Source organism: Balearica regulorum, chromosome 15 (genome assembly GCF_011004875.1).
Source record: "Balearica regulorum gibbericeps isolate bBalReg1 chromosome 15, bBalReg1.pri, whole genome shotgun sequence".
Classification (NCBI taxonomy): domain Eukaryota; kingdom Metazoa; phylum Chordata; class Aves; order Gruiformes; family Gruidae; genus Balearica; species Balearica regulorum.
Genome location: NC_046198.1, coordinates 1,258,453 through 1,278,696, shown reverse-complemented (window position 1 = coordinate 1,278,696; position 20,244 = coordinate 1,258,453). Strand labels below are relative to the sequence as shown.

The window sequence follows — 20,244 nt, the reverse complement described above, 5'->3', positions numbered from 1 at the left end:
GAATGAACTGTCATAAGGTTTTTTTGGCTAGCCCTGGGGTGAAAGAGTCCCCGCGGGGGCTGGATCTTCTTGGTGATGGCAGGGTGCAGTGCTGGGCAGGCATGGAGGGCAGCAACCCACCTGGGATGCTCATGATGGTGACGGCGAGGAAGGTGGCCGTGCCTGAGAGGATGTTGAAGATGGTGAGACGGGTGTAGGCTGTGGCTGCCACCGAGAAGAAGAAGCTGAGGAGGTACATGAGGGGGATGATTGCCCAGCCATAAAGGAGGAAGATCAGCATCACATCAACGAGGTGGCTGTCTTGGGTGAAGGCTTGCACGTCAAAGGCTTGGAATATTACCTGGGGTACAGCAATGCGAGGAGAACGCAAGTTTGTCTTGACTGCAAGCGATGTCTCCTTGTCTCTACAGCCCAGGCAGCAAGGTAACGGCAGCACCACGCTGACCTGGATAACCCCTTCACAGATGGTTCCTACCAGCAGCCCACGCCTGTCCCCAGGGGAAGCCCTCCTTCTGCAGACTGGGATGCAGGCGGGCAGATCTGGGGAATTCCCCTCCATGCTCCCACGTGTTTGAGATTTTCTAGTGCCCATACCCAAATGTTCGGGTGCCAGAGGCTGCAGCCAGCTGACTCCGCTGGTTGGCATGGCCCAGGTCCCAGCAGGACCAAGGGACAGCTTTCTTGCTGGTCCTTGCTATTAACTGAGACAGTGCCAGAGCCAGGTGGCCTCATCCTTTTCCCCCCACCCACGCACATCCCAGCTCTCCCAGAGGAGCGGCACCCAGAGTTCCCACCCAAGGGAAGGACAAGAGCATCAGGGGGTCAGAGGTGACTCACCAGCATCAGAGCACAAGGGATGAGGAAGTTGATGATGTCCCAGAGCAGAGCAGAAAGCCAGAAGTTGACCACGTAGACGCCGCTGACGAACTGGACGTGCTTGGCTTTGATGGCCCGCTCCCTGACCAGCAGCAGAGCGAAGGTGCTGGCGAGCGAGGCCATGCCGTACAGCAAGTTGATGGCAATGGCGAACCCGGTCTGGCCTCTGTGGGGAGAGCAGCAGGGCAGGTTAGGACAGGGACAGCTTGACAGACCGACACAGAGGCTACATGGGACAGCACGCCCACGCCGTGCTTCTGCTGGAGGCTACCCTCACCCAGCAAGCCGGCATGCAGAAGAAACGCCCCACAACGAAAGCGCATTTCCGCAAGATGAGCATCTCCTACCACAGCCCTCCTCGCCCACCACAAACCTCCACCCTGCCTTTGCGAGGTCCCACACACGTCCCCTCTGGTACACGTGAGGTTCAGAGACCCTGGATGCAGGATTTTGTGAAGTGCAGGGTCATACAGCCCCCTCTGCTCCCGGGTGAAGTGGGCTCTGAGCACCAGGGAAAACCCATCCCTAACCACAGCCGTGAGTATCTAGAGGGGAATACCCGGCCACTGAGGTATGTGCACGGGGTGACGCAGCTGGCAGGCTCAGGCAGGTAAGTCATCCTCACAGCTTTGCTCTCCTGAGCTCCTAAGTGCAATCACAGCTACGTTTGGGTCTGAGGAGCTCCAGCCCGGCTCCTCCACTGCCACCGGCACAACCGAGCCGATCCGTACTCATGGAAGTCATAAGCCCCCCAGAAAAGCAAGTGCCGTGCCATCGGACGTACTCCATGAGCTGGTCTTTGGCCTTCTCGGTGATGTTGCGGGGCTGAGGGTAGTTGGTGACTGTGATGGAGGCGTTGGGGCCCGCCAGTACCCTGAAGACAGCGTTGTCGGCCAGCATAAGGGCCGTGGCGGGGGAGTGATATGCCTGGTTGTTGAAGAACGCGGTGACCACCGTGCGGTTCCCGACTCCTTCGAAGGAGGCAGCTGTGATGTAGTGCTCGTTGAAGGCTCCCCCTTCCTCAGAGGCTCTTGAGATGAGGTACTCCTCCAGGCCACCTGCCAAACACCACCATGGCTGCTATGAGCATGCTCCAGCACATGAGAGCTAACTGGGGCCAACTGGAAAAGACCCCAAGCAGCCCCGGCCCTGGTGGCCCACCCTAGCCCCGACGATGGCCACAAACGCAGGGTTATGGAGAACACAGCTCTGCTCGGGTGAGGAGGGCTCCTGCCAACTGTGGGACTCTCCCGTGCAGGAAAGGACACAAGGGCATAGGTCAGAAACGCTGCAGCTGGCGTCCGAGCCACCCACACCAAGGGTGCTGGCAGGAGAAACCCGTGGCTCCTGCACACCCCACCGGGCATCACCTGCTCCACGGGTGCTCCATGAACCCTCACCTAGCATCTCCAGCGGTGACTGATGCTGGGCGTCCAGCAGCTCCATGTACTGCTCCGCCAACCTCTGCGACAGACCCGAGGCGGCCGAGATGGAGAAAGGCACAATGGTCTGGCCGTAGGGCTCTAGGGTCAGCCTCAGCAGGGAGGAGTCCCTGGGCCCCGGGAAGGTCTTGGCCACGATGAGGGCAAAGGCGGTGAAGATCAGAGGCACGAGGAACTGCGCTGCCACCATCTTCCAGTTGCGCCAGCTGTACATGGCTCGCTTCATGAACATGGCGTAGAACTGCTGGCAGCACAGGTAGAACTGGGAGGGGAGAAGTCAGGTCAACGCCAGCAGTGCCAGCTGTGGACAGCCCCACCGGCCGCGTCACCCCACGCAGCTGATGGGGGGAAGGACCCCAAAACCACCTCCCCGCCCTGCACGTGGCCCACGAGCCCGCAGCAGAGCCTGCCCTCCAGCCAAGCCTGTATAACATCAGCAGGGCAGCTGCCTGACTCCAGCACAGGGCAGCCCCTCAAACTCCACGGCTTCCCGACGGGATGCCGTCACTTTGGGATCTCAGGTGTTAAAGGTATGGCAGCTTCAGCCATCACCTTTACCTTCCTCCACCTCTCAGCATTCATAAATAGGATTACTGCAACACGGCTGTCTGCCAAAGCAACTGGGCTGAGACACCCGCGAGCTCCCAGCCCGGCCCCTGCAAGCATCATCGTGGCTTTTTAAACCCATAAACATATTTCTCTCCTTCTGCCTTTGAGACGTGCCCTTGAGAAGTGCGGGGAAATTTATCACAGGTGCATAGCAGTGGGCTGCGAAGGGCTGCCAGGGATCTGAAACACACGCTCGGAGAGGGAAGGAAGATGGTTTTTCTCATCTCCCTCCTGGAAATCCCAAGTGATGTAGCAACAGCAGGTGAAAACCACTGTAGATCACCTGGGACACCTTCAAGAGCATCTCTGTAGACCTCAAGACTAACACGAAGAGGATGGCAGTGACCATACCCAATAACCCTAAAAATAATTTGCCCTAAAGATGTGGATTCCAATTTGATCTTCCAATTTGATCTTCCAAACCACATGCAACGAGACCAGCCTTGGGAAGGCCCCACCTGGTAACCCTGCTCCAAAACCCCCCTTCACGTGCCCTCTCCCCGTTCCTGCTGCACCGACAGCCCCAGCACTCACCCCGGTGTTGAGCTTGATGCTGGAGCAGTCCTCCGTAATGAGCGCCCCGCTGTCGTCCGTCATATCTGTCATGCCGCTCAGGCTGCTGGAGTCATCCATGGCCCAGTCGTTGGAGCGTCTCTCGTGCTGGTACTGGAGAGCAGGCAGCTGGATGGCCTGGATATCCATGCTGGAGTCCACCAGCTTCCCAACCCTGCACCAGGAGGGAAAGCGGGTGATGAAACACTGACCCAGGCAGGATCAACCTGTTCTGAGCTGAGGCAGCCAAACCCAAGAGATAAAACCCAACACGTGCCCCGGAGAGCTGTGTAGGACACGGCCGTTGCCAAAGCACACGGGGACTGCTCACCATCAGATGACACCCCACCAGGGCCGGCTCCCTCCTGCCTACCTCAGGAAGACTTCCTCCATGGTGGTGACCGAGGCGCCGTAGCTGGCGATGCCCAGCTCCTCCCGCCTCTGCTCCAGCTCCGTGAACAGGGCCTCAAACCTGAATGGAGAAGCGAGGCATCAGATGCTGCTGCTCAGCCCCTCTCCTGGCATCCAAGGCCAGATCCACGCAGCAGACCCAGGCCTCTGTTTGGGGGTACCAGGGAGATGGTGCCTCCTGCGCTTAATGGATGGCAGGCAAAGCTGTGACAACGCACTACCCTGGGTCCCCAGGATACCCTTGGATTGCAGCACGGCCAAAGTCGAGGAGAGGATGAGGGGGCACTCAGGGGTTAAGACCCTCTGGGCATGGGTCCTGCAGTGCTCAGCACCCCACCCTCCCCAAGAGAGCAGCTTTTGGGCTCCATCTTTTGCTCTTCCTTGCCACAGGCAGCCCCAGCTATCCATATATTTGATTTCGGAGCCAAACCACTCGTCCTTCTTTGTGCTGCCCTGCACAGCGCAGCCATCACCAGCTATCAGCCAGCAGCAGCTGCTGCACGGCCAGCGACACGGTGGGCACGTGGCACGAGGTCGGTGCCCCAGCAGACACAGGGGAGGACGGCGGTGAAAGGAGGAACCGAACACAATTTTCCAATTGCAGTCACGGGCTCACGCCTCCCCTCGCGCCTTCCCAAAGACGCAGAGAGCAGCTCCCCTTTCCAGCAAGCCCGTGGCAACAGCGGGTCCCCCCAGACAAGAGGACCCACCCAGGGAGGGCAAGCAGGGGACGATGCCGTTACCTGTGTGTGCTCTCCTTGGGCAGGATGAAGGACAGCTCTGCCCCAGCATTGCTCTCCATGGTGGCGTTGGGCACGTACTGACAGATGAGGCGGGAGATCTCCCCCAGGTTACAGTAGGGCTCCTTCACCATCACCATGTGATATCCCGCCCCTGGGCAGAGTCACAAGAGAAGGGGAGGAGGGTAAATCGCGGCCCAGCCTGGCCCCGGGGTGCTGGAGCAGAGAGGGATGCTAAGGCACTGCAGAGCATCCATGGCTTTGCCCGGGCTATGGACATGATGCAGGAGCAAATATGGGGATGGGCCTCAAGAGGCAGAACAGCACGACGGGGAGCAAGCAGCCAAGTTGCTTTCTCCTGCTCCTCCCTGGCAAGGAGAGGACATGGAGCAGGACCTGCCTGCTCCTCCCTTACCGTATTTACGCTTGAGGAAGAGTGAGGACCCGCAGCACTGCAGCTCGCCCTTGGCCATGATAGCTATGCGGTCCCCCAGCAGATCAGCCTCATCCATGAAGTGGGTGGTCAGCAGGATGGTGCGGTTGCTCCTCTGCTGCTGCAGGAGGTCCCACGTGGCCCTGCGAGAGGCTGGGTCCATCCCAGATGTCGGCTCATCCAGCATCACCACCTACACACAGGAGATGGGTGCTGGACACAAAGGGCTGGGAGAGGCACAGCAGCGCACGAGGGGCAACCCCAGGGCCCAGAAGGAGCCTTGACCTCGCAACATGCATGCGACAATCTTGCTTGGGGAGCAGCTATCAGGCAGCAGATCTGCACTGCAGCTTTAGGACATTGTCCTCAGAGTTGTCCCCCTTTGTGGGGGTGCTCCTGCCCCTTCCTCGATGTCCCTGCATCTCCCACTGGCTCAACCTCAGAGTCACCAGAAGGACCTGCATCGGCCCCGGGGAGAAAGGTTCGAGGTGAGCCCCACCGAAGAGCCCCACTCTTGCCTTGGAGTCCCCAATGAGGGCGATGCCGATGGAGAGCTTGCGCTTCATGCCGCCGGAGAGCGCCTTGGTCAGAGAGCGGCGCTTGTCCTCCAGGTTGAGGATCCTCAGGATGTGGTTGATCTCCTCGGGGCACTTGGAGGGTGGGTACCCCTTCAGCTGCCAGACACGGGGAAGGGAGGGTTAAGCCGGCCTGCAGCAGTAAGTGAACCTGGCAACAGACCTTCCCACCTCATCAGCCACTGGCTGCTGAACCCCACCACACTCCCTCTTCCACACCCAGGCAGGAAAGTAGGGAAGCCCAGAGATGGCTCCTGCCCAGCCCTGAGGGAGCTGGCACAGCTGGCGTGGGGGTTTCCCCAGAGCCACGCGACCCTCCACTCCTCCATCAGCCAAGCAGGGAGCTCCTGCCTGCAGACGAGGTGGAAAGAGGAGGCAAGGGTTGTTCTGCTCATCACAGAATCCCAGACTGGTTTGGGGTGGAAGGGACCTTCACAGCTCATCTAGTCCAACCCCCTGCAGTGAGCAGGGTCATCTTCAACTAGTTCAGGCTGCTCAGAGCCCCGTCCAACCTGACCTTGAATGTCTCCAGGGATGGGGCATCCACCACCTCTGGGCAACCTGTGCCAGTGCTTCACCGCAGTCAGCATTAAAATTTCTTCCTTATATCTAGTTTGAATCTCCCCTCCTGCAGCTTCAGGCCATTCCCCCTTGTCCTGTCACTCCCTGCCCTTGTCACCAGCCCCTCTCCAGCTTTCCTGGAGCCCCTGCAGGGACTGGAAGGGGCTCTAAGGTCTCCCCACAGCCTTCTCTTCTCCAGGCTGAACAACCCCACCTCTCTCAGTCTGTCCCCACAGGAGGGGTGCTCCAGCCTCTGATCGTTTTTGTGGCCTCCTGTGGACCCACTTGATGGATCTCACCATGCTTTCCCAGCCTCAGGAAGGCACAGGGTGGCTGCAGGGTGCCTCCCCTAGGGCTGGCTCCTGGGGGCCCAGCAGTGCTCCCCCCAAAGCACCATGCTCACCCCTGCGTAGAAGTGGAGGTGCTCTTCCACCGTCATGTTGTCAAAAAGGACGTCGTGCTGGGGACACAGGCCCAGGCTGCGGCGGATCAGGACCATGTCCTGGGAGATCTCGTAGCCATTGATGTATGCCTGCCCGCTCGTCGGAGAGTGCAGACCTGGGGGGAGCGAGACGCAGCCGCCTTGGCTCGGGGCAGAGGATAACTCCAGGAGGCAAAGAGCCGGTGGAAAGGCGGGGGTCCTGCTGAGCTTCCCCCCCACACGCAGCTTTCTGCCAAAAACCAGAGCAAGCCAGTTTCCTGCTCAAGCTGGGGCACGGCAGCTTTCTCCTGCCACCCGCAGGGTGGGCTGCATGGCCTCCACAGGCGGGAGGGGGACCTGGCAGCGCTGCCAGAGCGGGCAGACAAGGAGTGAAGCGGGTCCCGTGAGCACCCTGGGCTGGCAGGAGCAGCACGGAGTGACAGAGAACAAGGAAGAGAGGACCATCAAAGGTCTCCATGTCCACCACACCAAAACAGCCTGCCTGGAGCTCAGCAGCTCAAGAATGTTGAAGAGCAGCTCTTGGCCCGTGCCCTCTCTGCCTTATCATGACAAAGCCTGCAGAGACCCATCCTACAGCGGGTCCTTTCTCTTCTCGGGGCTCTCCAACACAAAGACTGGCTGCCATTTCCTCGTCAGCCAACCCCACTCTGTGGAGGGCTGAGCAGGGACCCCCACCCTCCCTCCATCTCCCCAGGCAGCGACATGCCTCTCACTACCCCGGCATCCCTGGCCAACAGCTCAGTGACCCGAAGGTGCTCCAGGGAAGAGCAAAACCCCCTCCCCAACCTCAGAGATGGGGTTCAGCTCCTCTTTGCAACTCAAGCCATCAGCCCTTCCCTGCAACGTGCCAGCCCCACGCAGCTCCTACCTGTGAGCATGGACAGGGTGGTGGTCTTCCCAGCACCGTTGTGTCCCAACAGGACAGTAATCTGCCCTTCGTACATGTTCACCGTTAAGTCCTTGACTGCCTCTTTCATCTTGTTTCCCACTTTGAAGACCTGCAGAAATCACATTAACGAGTTGATGCTGCCCTTGAGGCAAGCGCTCTCAGATCTGTCCCCTCCGTTCCAGCCGGCAGTCAAAGCCTGCGAGGCTCACGTTGTGTTGGCATTAGACAACAGGTCTAATTCAGGTTAAATATAGACGTCACTGCACCTGCAAGTATCTAACACTTCATCCTGCTACAAAATGCAGGCGGTTCTGAGGAAGAGCCTTACCTGCCTTACAGCACCCACGAAACACAGCCCTAGGCAAGGAGGGCAGTGAAATGATAGGGAAGCTGCCTGCGGGCAGCAGTTTTTACAAAAACAACATTACGACGTGTTTGTGCTGCGCTGGGCAGTCGGTACCTTGGAAAGGTGCTTTATTTTGATTCCTGACACGAGGTCAGCAGGTTCCTCCTCAATGTACTGGCTCTTCAGGGCTTTCTCGGGGTCCTCCTCCTCCTCCTTCTCTTTTCCCACGACAGTTCTGGGGCGTCCGCACCAGTACGAGGGCTGATGGAAGATGACAAGAGAGAGATAAACTCAGGCACAGGCAGAGATCATCTCTTCTCCCCAGCCTCACCCACTCTCCTCCCACGCAGTCACCTGCCAGGGATCTGCGAGACCACCCTCCTTGGCCTGGGAATTGCCAACCAGCTCATCTCCAGCGGGCAGGTCCGAGGATGAGACTGCTCCTCCTGCCCTGCTGCCTTCCCCTGGTTCTCCCTTACAGCAGGATTGCCCGTGACTGCACAGACAGCTTCTCCTCGTCTTCGTTCCCATGAAAAGGTCAGTACTTTGACAAGAAGCAAAATTGCTCAGGCAAAAGCACCCTGTCCAGAAGAGCCCACGCAATGGATGATCATCATCCCCTCTAAAAACCTTGACGAAGACTAAATACAAAAAGCCTGGGGTCCAGCTGCTGCAATTACAGCGGGTTTTTTATTTGACCTGGCCCTCTAGGAATGAAAATAAATCTCTAGGAATGAAAATAAGTGTTTGGGATCTCAAATCCCTGTGGAAATAGCAATTCAACAACTCCTGGGCCCACAATCAGCATCCTGCTGCGGCTTTTGGCAGACAGCTGTATGGCTGCTACCCGGGTCCGGCTGCAGGAGAGAGCGGGATGCTGGAGTGAAACCATGCTGGGATAAGGAATTCAGAGGGGAGGAGGAAAAAAATCTCCCGAACAAATAACAAGGGATACGGCCACAGGATCAAAACTGATTGTGTTGCTGTGGCTTAAAGGATTCTCAGCAGGCAGCTGAGCTGCAGTAACCGCTGCCACAGCCGCTGAAGAGGATGCCAAGCATTTGTCTTGGCAGAGCGAGGGCAGCTCAGCTGACGGGGTGACAGTCGTCACCCTGGCACTGGCACACGGGGGCTGGCGGCGGGACGCAGACTACCCAGGTCCACCCCGATGGCAGCGCTCGGGAAGTTTCAAATGACTGGATCTGGCTGCTCGCACCCGGGGCTTCTCACCAGACACTTAACAACACCCTGCAGGCCAACGAGCGTCAGGACAAAGATTTCAAGCCAAGACGACCGTCAGTAAAACAATACAGCTGCATCAGCCTTTACTGAGGACATGCTGCAGGCCCCTTGATTTCGGAGGCCAGATGGTGCCACCCTTGTACGTTAGCCCAGCCCACGGCAGCACAGAAGCGGGGACCGTCCCCGAGCGATGCCCGTCAAGCCCGCTGGAAGGGGTGCGTAAGCAGTGCTCACCGTCAAGAAGAAGTACCACGGCTGAGGCACGCCGTACTCCCCTGGGAAGACGGCCTCCACGTACCAGGCCACCACGCCGTAGAGCACCGAGTCCAGGAGCAGCATCCCCAGCACTTGGGCTAAGGTAAAGTTGTCGTCCACGCTGACGGGCTTCATGAGGTCCCTCCACTGAATGCCAGTCCCTGCAACGCACACGGGGCACTGCCTACCTCTGCGTCCCCAGAAGGACAAAGTGTTCTCCAAGACCGTCCTAATTCACTGCTCGGTAACGAGGAGCACGTGCACGGTTCTACAATCCCTTCTATACATGGAGGGAAAAGATGCAGCAGAAAGCACGCTGACATCTCGAGGGTCCCCACCCCATCACGCTTCTTCCATCACATCCTCTGCAGCTGCCCAGGGAAGAAGCAATCTCTTCGCCAGCCATTGCTCCTCCGGCACCGCAGCCGCCTTTCTAGTGCCACCACTTGGCAAAGTCATGGCCTCTGCTGGAACCCACAGCAAAATCTTATTAATGTAGAAATTACAGATATATATTGGGAAGGAGGAAATGCACTGGATTCCCACCCCTTAGAACAGAATTTGCTTTGTAATTAAAGTGATGACAGCGTTTTGCACCGCCCAGACTACCAGGGGCATGGGTTCGGAGGGGCAGAGCCCTGGTGCTGATACGACCTGTGGGAGGGCAATTAGCCCTCCTGCTCTCGTTAGGAGCAGGAAAGTGCTTCTCCCTGACTTCCTTCCATCCTTCACACCACAGGCAAGCCAGTCCCAACCCACCACAAAAAAAAAAGGCTGGCTCCTCTCCCAAGGGACGGGAGGCACTTGCTCACCTTTTCCTTCGAACATGCCTATAAGCTGTGCCCCCATGGCCATGGCCACGTTGGAGATGAGGCAGGACGCCAGCTTCTGGCTGTGGGACATCAGGTCGTAGCGGGGCGAGATGAAGAAGTAAGGGATGTAGGAGAAAAAGTAGAGGAAGCCGCCAGCAGCAGCCGCAACGTTTGCTGCAAGCACAGAGAAAAGCAGGAGGGAAAATGTCAATAATATGGTGATGCCACCGAATGTCTCTCAGCAGCTTTCCATCCAGGGAGGTTCATGCTTTTTGCACCAAGCGTGGTTACAGGGGGGGCAGGACGAGGACGTGCCCATGTCCCGTGGCAAGGCAGGAGCAGCGCCGGAGCCCGACCCCATGGTGGGCAGAGACACCCAGAGCGTCCTGGGGCCAAGCCGGCCAGCTGAGGCCCTAACGCATGAGCTTGTCTGGTTTGGAAGTGACAGTGCACACATCTCTTCCCAGGCACTGTGGGGAAAATGCAGCCAAAAAAGGGAAGAAAGGCCCCCACTCCGCACGTCGAAGCAAGTTATCCAACAGAGAGCCCTGCGCAACCTCACGTAACTCTGGAGCTGGCCCTGCTTTGAGCAGGATGGACCGATCGCCTCCAGAGCTGCCTCCCAACCAAAATTGACCAAAGATTTTACAGCACGAGGCCCAAACCTCTCCCCCCGGCCCCACAGGTCAGCAACGCAAAGAGGCAGCTGGGGAGGGACTCACCTCTGGAGAAGAACGTGCTCACCATGAAGTTGAAGGAGATGGAGGAGATGGAGAAGATGGCGAGGAAGGTGAACACCAGCGTGGGGTCACTGTTGGTGAGCACCGCTCCCTGTTCGCTCACCTACCGAGAAAATCTGGTTACACCCAGGGCTGCTGAGCTGGCCATGGCTGGCACGCGTGGGCAACCGAGACCTGACGTTCTCCATGCGTTAAAGACAAACTGAGGTGGGTGAGCACGCCCAGGCCCTCCTAGACCACTCCAGAGGGAGAAAATATGGATTGCCCTCGTGTGACTCAGGGTCTAAAGGCAGGGGACACCTTGCTCAGGAGCCAGGCAGCCACCTCCAGCTTCTCACGGTGCAGGTACAAGCATAGAGGAGAGCTCGAAACCCTCCAAGGGCACGCAGGGCTGCGGGAGTGGGGCAGTCCTGCTCTGCCTGGGCCCCCCGGTGCCCGTGGGGCTCCCACCCCTCAGCCCCCCTCCTGGGGAGGTCACCCCTGCCGTGAGAGGCAGCTGTGGGGGACAGCTCTGCCCACCCCGCTCTGGGAAAGGCCAACTCCAGCCTCTGCTACGCACGTGGAGGCGTCCTGAGATGCCAGGACGGTCCAGCCCACGGCAGAGGAGCCTTGTCATCCCTGTGCCCTGCCAGCACAGAGCTTCTGGCCTGCAGAATGGTGGCCTGGGGAAAGACACTCACCTTGACGCAGAAGAGCACGGTGACGAAAAACACGGACACCAGGAGGAAGAGGAAGAACATGAGGAACCAGGCGCTCCAGTGCAACCAGTTGCTGAGGCCCATCATGTGCATGTACTCCTGCGGGGGGGTCATGCCGTCACCCAGAGCTGCATCCACGCTCCCCGGGCACGGCCAGGGCGAGGTGGGGGCCCTGGTCGGGGCGGCGGTGACTTTGCCCTGCAGCACTAGTGAGGGAGGTGGCAGCCCCAGGTGCCACCAAAGTGGTCCTGTGCAGCCTTCGGCATTGCACGGTGTCCCCCACCTCCCCGGACAGGGGCTGTCACCGCTGCTGGAGAACATCTCCCCAAAGAGCTGAGCTGAACCCAAACCCACAGCAGCTGACGCTGGCCGGGCCACCACGGCCCCTGGGCACGGGGCAGCGGGCAGGACAACCCACCGCGCAGGGGAAGCCAGGCCCTGCTTGCTCAGCCCTGCTGTCGCAACCACCACATCAGGCGGGCACCAACCGCCCGCACAACACAACTCAGACGCACGGGTTTCTACATTCAGAAGACAAAAATCTTGCTTCCCACACACTGAACTCTGGAATCTACAAAACCCTTGAACCCGGGAGTGTTGCCCTCTCACCACGCCACCTCCCAGCCCAAGAGACACACCAGCCCTTCCTTCACTCCAGCAGCCTTGGCCGCACGGCAAGGAGAACCGAGCCGCGTCCCGGCGGCAGGATTAGCGACATTCCTCCCCGGGGCTTGCTAATCCGCTGCCATCCCCACCTCCTGCTCGCTGGCTCCAAACCCAACGGGGATTTTGTTCCTAATTTAAAGGCAGCATCCGTTGGGAAACGCCGCAGAGGGAGGGGAGCACCCAGACGTCCCACCGCTCACGTTACCTTCAGCTTCTTCTCTTTCTCGTGCACGACGGCGCGGACGATGTTGAGCGAGGTGTAGGTGAAGCTGAGCATGAGCAGCAGGGGCAGCTGGTTCTGGATGGCGAGGAGGAAGAGGTCGTTGACGTACGCCGGGTAGGGGAAGCGCTGCACCACCACCGTGATGTTCTCCAGCAGGCTGGTGGAGCTGGCGTTGGCGTGGTACTGCATGATGGCTCTGTCCACCGCGTGCTGCACCGCCAGGAAACCTTCTCGGATGTAACCTGCATGGCAAAAACGACACGGGGGCATAGAGATGGGTCTGGGTTTTGGAGGGAGGAGTTGGCAGATGGAGAGAAACAGCCTTTGCGGGAGGGATTGCTCGGGAAGAAAAAGTGTTCATAGGAAAAGCAAAATAAACATCACTATCGACACACTCCCTCTCATCCCTGCAGACATAGAGACTCGGGAAGGATTTATATCACAGCGATTTAGATGTCTCATAATCAGCATTTAAAAGCAGCTGGCAGGAACACTCGATGTAAACTGCAGTTGCCTTTCTGCAGGCACGGCTTTATTTTTGTAAGGGGGGAGACAGTCCATCATCATTAACCAATGTCGCTGAGCTTGTATTTGGTCCCTTTTTGTGGTAAAACAAGAGAATATGGGATACTACGCAGGTTTTGGTGAGGACGAATATATCTCGTTACTCGCACGTTTGGCTTAAATTTTTGTGCATTAGAAAACAGTGAAATTTTTTTTTCCCAACTAGTCTCTATTTTTATGCGGGAATTCTGCCACATGTTACTTGAACAGAAACTCAAATTCTGCTTAGAAAGCCCCAAACAAGCATTTTGAAAGTTAGCTGCTTGAAACAACCAAGACAGAGAAGGAAAAGGTAAGAATATGAGATCATGAACAATGTTTTATATTAACTAATTTACTAAACAAACACTGTAGCGAGGGAATTGATCTGGCTCCTGGTCACCCCGTCCTGCAGAACATTTGAGCCAGCAGATATCGTCCTCTTGCGCTCAGGTTTATTTACACTGCGGGAGCAAAACCTGTTCCTCTGCTTTCTTGGCATCTAAATCTTTCTCTTGACATCGATATTGAGCGATGGAAGGAGAAACCCAACCGAGGGAAATATCCCTTTTGCAGCCACAGAGAAAGCTCCCAAAAAATAATCAAGTCCTAAACCTCTGGCAACGTCCCCACTGTCTCCTGCTCCGTCAGTGGTTTGGCTTTCCTTAAAAACCCAGGCTCACACCACAGAATTGCTCTACTTAAAGTATTCAAGCAGCACAATAAACCGTGAGCAGTTTGGACTCTGAAATAAATTTTCCATTAGGAATACATTTAAAAAGAGAGAAAAAAAAGATTAAATTTAAAAAATTCATGTAAGTAAAATCTGTTGGTATCCAGCTGCTCTCAGCAGAGGCACCCAGAGGCCAGCGATGCCCAAGACAGCATGGGATATTTATTTAAAATATTTAAATAAAATGGATTAATTACATTATTTGAATTTAATTAATTTAAAAAATAAGTTAAACTATTCATTTAAAAACTCAGAGCCTTAGTGAATCCCTGTAACGCCCATCTCTTTGGCCAAACAATAGCCCGTGGCAGAGCAGAGGTGACCCTCACCTGGCGTCCCCCCATCGGCATATTTGGCTTCCCGGGGCCCGGGCAGCTGGAAGAGCGGGAAGAGGTAGCTGGTGTGCCAGTCCCGGTCCAGGTTGGGGTTCAGACCCGTCTGCTCGCTCCGCGGGGCGTTCCTGGGGCTGTACTTGAAGCGCAGCTCATAGTCGACCTGGAAGGGACAGACAAAGGGACAGAGAGGAGCGGTGTCTGGATCACAGAGGGCGGGAGGATGCCGCGTCCCCCCCGTCCTCGTCGTTCCCCCCCCCCGGCTCCGCTCACCTGGAGGGGCAGCGGGGCCGCGCTGTGCTGGAAGCGGTGCTTGAACACGACGGCAGCCAGCACGCTGCCCGAGCGGTTGTCCGACTTGACGTACTCCTCGAAGTCCCTCTCCGAGACAAAGCCCTGAGCTGCGGAGGGGGGAAGGACGGAGATGCGGGCACGGAGCACGGCAACGCGGGCTGATGCTCGGCCATCGCCAAAAATACCGTTTTGGTCCAGGACACGAAGGATGTGCTCCAGCCAGAGCTGGGAAACACTGCTGCTGTCAGACACGGGGGATTTATGTGGGATGCACGGCAGGGCACCCCGGGGATTGCCCCTCCTGAAGAGCAGGAGTCAGCTCTCCTTTCAGAGAAAATCCTAACGCTATGTTCACTTTGGAACACGAAGCGATAAAATTTTCTGTGCAACAACATTTCCAAAAACACTTTGTCTCAGGGAAGTGACAGCCACCTTCTCTAACTATTTTAGGGGAATGTTTTTCTAGATGGAAACTGTAACAAAAAATGCGACCAAAAAATCGAAATAAAACCCTGTAGTTTTAGCAAAACAAAAATAAAACCATTGCCTTGAAGTTCCGAGAAAATTTTTGCATCCCTGGAACAGAACATCAGGATTTATGGGAGTAAAAATTCGTACCAGTTTCTGGGGTGGAAGCCGCAGCCCCCGGGCCCCGCTCACCTCTGATGCTGATGGGTAAAGCCCTCTCCACCGCCTCGGCGACGCTCCTGACGGCGCTGCTGTTGGAGGGGACGTAAGCCAGCTCCCAGGGGTTGCTGGGGTGCCGGCGGTAGAAGAAGCCCGCGAGGTCATCCACGGTCTCGGGGGGGTAGATGGTGGCATTGGGGTGGCTGATGGAGTGCACCCGGTGCCGCAGCGCTATCAGGATGGCAGCGAAGAGCAGCGGCAGGCAGATTTCGATGACTGTCACCAAGATCTGCCGTTTCTGCAGAAAAAAAAAAAGAGATAAAACTTAAGATGTAAACATCGAAGGTAGATCAAACACAGTGAGAGGGTTCAGGGCACATGGATGCATCCAGCAGAAGCGTTCTTGCATTTCACAAGGTTTCACAATCCGGGTTTTTCCAGAGACCGGGAACAACACTGCACCGGTTCCCACATCCCTCAGGACTTTCCAGCCCCCTTCCCTAAACACCGCTCTGTCTCACACAACCCTCCTTTAGAGCCTTCCCCGTCACGCTGCTGGGTTTGAATGACCTGAGCTGGCGGTTTGCTGTTTCCCGGTGCAACGGGGCTCTGCCCAGGAGCAGGCAGCGCTCAGCGCCTGCCTGTACCGTTCCTGCAGGCAACCGCAGCGCCGCACCTCTCGCCGCGGGGACCAGCCGCAGCCGGGAGAGCGAAGGGAACAGCTTTTGCCAAAGCAGAGCAACCTTGCCCAAAGCTTAACAGGGCTGGGAGCTAAAAATACTGTAACTAGATGAAAGGCTGGGACCAGGTAAAGCGGAGCGCAGCAAAGCTGTCGCAGCCAGTGAAGTTTTTTCTGCCGGAGCTTAGTGGCCGCAGGCAGCAGGACACAGGCGCTGCGTCCCAGCCCAGGATGGGACTGGGCAGAGCCTCTGGCTCCAGGGACCAGTGTCCTTGTGCAGCACGAACACACCCACGAGCTCAGCCTCCACCCAAGGCCTGTCTGCACTAAACATGGTGGCTGTTTCTTTTTTTTTCCTTAATTGAGGTTCAAGCAAGCAGACAATGAACTCGAGTCTGGTGAGTGCATCCAGGCAGCACAGGCGGAGCGTTTTACCTTCCAGCCCCAGCCTGTTTGCCCAGGGCTGCCTCTCCTGCAGACTTCCCCCTAGCCACTAACACCCGCCACCGACCCAGGTTAATTAGCATCCAACCCAGGTTAATTAGCATTTAAACCTCTGCTTGTCCCAGGGGAACTGGGGTGATCTCTCACCAGAGGGGCAGGGGGAACGGTGGTCCCAGCCAGCACCATGCACGCCCACGTCCCTGCAGTGAGACCCCCCAATCCGTTTCACCGCAGGTGCTGGGACACGCTGCTGACCGATGGGTTTCTGCTCATGGAATCCCTGCAAGGGTCCCACTTGCTTTCAGGGAGGGGAGCGGTGAGCACCGGGCTGCTCCCACCACAAGCTGCATCACCCAGCCGGGGGGGATGCAAGATGGAGGCAGCACCCAGAGCTCGGCCAGGAGTCCCACACGCTCAGCACAGCGGCCAGGCAGGCTTGGGGAGGAGAGGTGAAATCTGGACCCAGCCGCCTTATTCCCCCTCACAAACTGAGTTACCTTCGCCCGAGCCCGGCCCGGGTGCAAGAGCAGCGTAGCACCAAACCTCCCTCACTGCAGCGCCAGCTAACGAGCTGTCCCAGCAGCAGGAGCAGCTCTGGGCACAGGGATTCACGGTGCTGCTCACTTGGAGCACTGCCCAGAGCAGAAGCAGCGGCATTAACCTCTTCTGAGGGCTCTGGCTAAGCCAGGCTTTACAAGACCAAGGGAGTTTTCCACCCTCCCCTCCACCGGGCTGGAAAGAAGAGCAACACGACGCAGGAGAAGAGCACCAAGAGGTTTATTCTCTCAACTCTGCTGTCTCAGCAATTGCTTTTTAATGCGATGGTGCAGCTCCTCCCTGACACCTTTGCACACTCAGTGTTGTTAAACCGCCTCCTGCCTGGCCCCACGGCTGCCAGCACGGCGCTGCCACGGCCCGGATCACCGCTGGGCACGCCACGGGCTGCGTGCCGTAACGAACACACCTACAGACGCCAGGCGCCCGTACGGGGCGAGCACACTGCAGGCAGGGCACGGCACAGCCCCACAGCCGCAAGGGCTCCTCACCTGCCTGCTCTCCTGCCTGCACCAACCACTTGCTGGAGGCAGCACCCCGGCCGCCACAAAAGCTTCTTCTGCTCTGCAAACACCAAGCATTGAGCTGGGCTGACTTATACCTCCTGGGATCTCTGCAGAGTGGAAAAAGGTTTTATTTTTTAAATGGGGGGGGCAGAAAGCAGCAAGTGGGGCACACTAAGGGCACACAGAGCCTCTGGTGGGGCAGGAACGGAGCCCTGAGCTCAGACCAGCCCAGACCTGCTGGGAACGGGGACAGACAGCCCGCCCTGCAGCAGCAGTGAATTGGCTCTCGGCCGGTTTGTCAGGAGGGTGCACGTGGGCGTACAGCTACACAGCTGCTCCCCCCATCGCCCCGGCACTCAGCACCCACCACCAAAGCCAAAACCCCCCTTTGGCCTTCCCCTGGGAGGAGCTGCCCGCTCCGAGCACAGCCAGGGACAAGCCGCTGCTGCAGGCAGCCCTGGCTCCGAGCAGGCAGGGAAAAAGGAGCCTCTGCAAAGGCCACGCTCATAAAAGCGAACGATGCAGATGTCTGATGGTTTTATAATGCAGCTCTGGTGGACCAGCTGCCTCCCGCTGATTTACTATCGTATTAACCCCCTCTCAGTCTCCTGGGCTGCCTCCAGAACGGTTGCCTGCCTCCCTGAACTCGCAGGCTAATACACATTTAGCAGCACATGCTTTCCCTGCCGCAGAAGTCGTTTAAGCTGCCTTACTCCAGAGGTGACGGGGACACTCATCCATAATCGCCACCTCCGCCTGGCCAGGGCCGCCCCAGCTTTGAGCAAGCCACGTGTCCCGGCATCCATCTTCACAGCGGGGTGACGATGGCTTGGGAGCTCTGTGTCTTCATCGGGAGCACATTTTTTTGGTGGAGGGGAGCAAAGACTCCAGGTCATATTATGGCACGGTAGATCCAAGTCAGCTCGTGGCCTCAGAAAACAGGAGAGGTGCCCCCACCGCAAGCACACTCAGAAGAAGATGCTATTCCCCTGCAGAGGGGGTGGGGGATCATCCTGCACACGTACCGGGGGGATTCACAGGACTGGCCATCACGCACGCCCACAGAGAACGCTCCTGGCTGCAAACCAGACCTGCTGCCCGTCCCCTCGGTCACATCCGAGCCCTGCTGCCTGCTCTGCCGGAAGGCTGGGCGCAGGCAGCCCAGCCAGCCCTTTCCTCTTCCTCTTGTTTATTTTTTAAAGCGACGTCGTGCTGATCCGCAGAAGGGTAACTGAAAGCGTCAAGCCAGGCTGTGGCGATCTCTGCTCCTTCCTCTTCCGCTGCCCTCTGCCAGGGTCGGCTCCGGGTCCCAGCGGAGCCGCAGCTTCCACCCAGGAGTGCCCGCACGCTGCTTAAAGGTGCCGCAGCAGCAGGGAGACGCCGCCGGTCAGAGGGCAAGGAGGCCCCAAGGTCCCGAAATCCCTCAGCGTTAGCCAGCTGCCACGCAGGGAGCTGGGGAGCGGATGCCAGGACGATGGTGGTTTAAGACCCCCAGAAGCTGGTTCTGAGGGCTGCAGAAAGTAACGGGGGGAAAAAAAAAATCTGGGCCCTGGTGGGTTTACAGGCACCGTGCAGCGATCGTCACCTCCAGAGGTGGTTAAAGGATTTGTGTGACAAGACAGCTCAAGAAACCCACCACCGCAGAGGAGGGCGCGTGGGTTATCCTGCCCCCGAGAAGGGGAGCTGACCTCACGGCTGGATTGCAGGAGGGGAACGGCACGGCACGGCGTGCACTCGAGGGGACAGGGACAGCCGGGCACGCGGCCCTGCCCGCATCCCCCCGGCACAAAAGCAGGATGACACCACACACATAAGAAGATCTGTTTTCCTCCAGGTGATGCCTTGGGGCCATGGTGAAGGTTTGCTGGAGAATCAAGACCCCAGGCAAGCTCTGACGTACCCACATTTAGTGGTGACAGAAGCAGCCCCTCGAAAGCGCGGCGCCAGCCTACCTGCAGGATGTAGTTCTTCCAGAGCAGCAGCCCAAACTGCCTGAGAACAACCATCCTCCCATCAGAAGGGGACCACCGCCGCTGCCGCCGCTCCGCAGGACCCTGGAAGAGAGAAGAGAGCCGTGAACGCCGGGCAGAGCCGGCTGGCAGGGCAGCATCCCGCAGCCCACCCAACAGCAAGCCCGGGGCAGCTTGCTGCTTCCAGCCTGATGTTGCAACGGCTGGCTCGGCTCCATGCTGGGGGAAATAACCGTCCTGCTCCCTCTCCAAGGGTCATTACTGACCATTCCTGGTCACCGGCGTGGCCCAAGCTGCAAGAGGGAGGCCGCTCTTTAGACCCAACCTGCGAGGATCCCGGGTCCTTCACCAGCCGCAGGCAGGGAAGAGCTTTCCTTAAGCGGTGGGAGCGGCGGGTTATAGAACTGCAAACAATGGCCCAAGAAGGCCACCAAACGCCTTGCAGCCCATTATTTTGGGGCTGGTAAAGATTTCAAGTTGTGCCTCTGCCTCCTGCAACGTGAAGGGTTGGTTTTGCAATGTTAACAATGCTTTCCCAGCAGAAACTCCCCTTGGAGAGGGGAGGATGAGGAAAGGCCAGGGAAGCAGAAGGGAAGGTCGGTGCTCGGGGGACGATGCACTTGAGGACGACACACCCACATCCTCCCTCTCTTTTAGGAAGCATCTGCCATCCCTCCGAGTTGTTTTTGTCTCCATTTGCAGCGGCATTTCCTGACGAAGCATTGCTGTCCCACTAGGAGATGGGCTGTGGTCGCAGCGAGTCAGCCAGCCGTGCGGCACAGAGAAGGGACAGCCCTGGCACAGGCAGAGCTGCCCACCCACACTGCCGGACACAGGGCAGCCCCCAGCCGAGCAGCCCCTCAGCACGGCAAAGCCCCTCTTCCCACAGCGGCAGGGCCACCCTGGGCTGCAGCAGCACCCATCGGCCCCGCCGCACCCTCCACGAGCGGGCAGCTGCCGGGTTCGTCTCCAAGAGCCTGCGCTCCAGAGCCTGGCAGCTCCAAAGCCACTGCAGAGATGAGGACAGACACATTACCTACAGCAACGCC

General features: G+C 58.0%; 1 protein-coding gene across 3 annotated transcripts in view; it reads right to left on the bottom strand.

The window, feature by feature from the left end:
* ABCA3 (ATP binding cassette subfamily A member 3) overlaps window positions 1-20,244 on the bottom strand; it is a 29,141-nt gene that overhangs the window by 4,791 nt on the left and 4,106 nt on the right. For 2 of the 3 annotated variants that reach the window (XM_075768211.1, XM_075768210.1), the window contains exons 2-22: window positions 19,178-19,279; window positions 15,075-15,339; window positions 14,394-14,521; window positions 14,118-14,283; window positions 12,495-12,754; window positions 11,606-11,722; window positions 10,908-11,028; window positions 10,186-10,359; window positions 9,353-9,534; window positions 7,991-8,137; window positions 7,510-7,639; window positions 6,603-6,757; window positions 5,582-5,737; window positions 5,046-5,256; window positions 4,634-4,784; window positions 3,853-3,951; window positions 3,462-3,654; window positions 2,277-2,580; window positions 1,661-1,934; window positions 838-1,042; window positions 121-340 (exon numbers count right to left, since the gene is read on the bottom strand). In XM_075768211.1, coding sequence (XP_075624326.1) covers window positions 121-340; window positions 838-1,042; window positions 1,661-1,934; window positions 2,277-2,580; window positions 3,462-3,654; window positions 3,853-3,951; window positions 4,634-4,784; window positions 5,046-5,256; window positions 5,582-5,737; window positions 6,603-6,757; window positions 7,510-7,639; window positions 7,991-8,137; window positions 9,353-9,534; window positions 10,186-10,359; window positions 10,908-11,028; window positions 11,606-11,722; window positions 12,495-12,754; window positions 14,118-14,283; window positions 14,394-14,521; window positions 15,075-15,339; window positions 19,178-19,231 — 3,712 coding nt within the window. In that variant the 5' untranslated portion in view covers window positions 19,232-19,279. The remainder of the gene's footprint in view (window positions 1-120; window positions 341-837; window positions 1,043-1,660; window positions 1,935-2,276; window positions 2,581-3,461; window positions 3,655-3,852; window positions 3,952-4,633; window positions 4,785-5,045; window positions 5,257-5,581; window positions 5,738-6,602; window positions 6,758-7,509; window positions 7,640-7,990; window positions 8,138-9,352; window positions 9,535-10,185; window positions 10,360-10,907; window positions 11,029-11,605; window positions 11,723-12,494; window positions 12,755-14,117; window positions 14,284-14,393; window positions 14,522-15,074; window positions 15,340-19,177; window positions 19,280-20,244) is intronic. The other variant, XM_075768212.1, reaches the window with a different exon arrangement.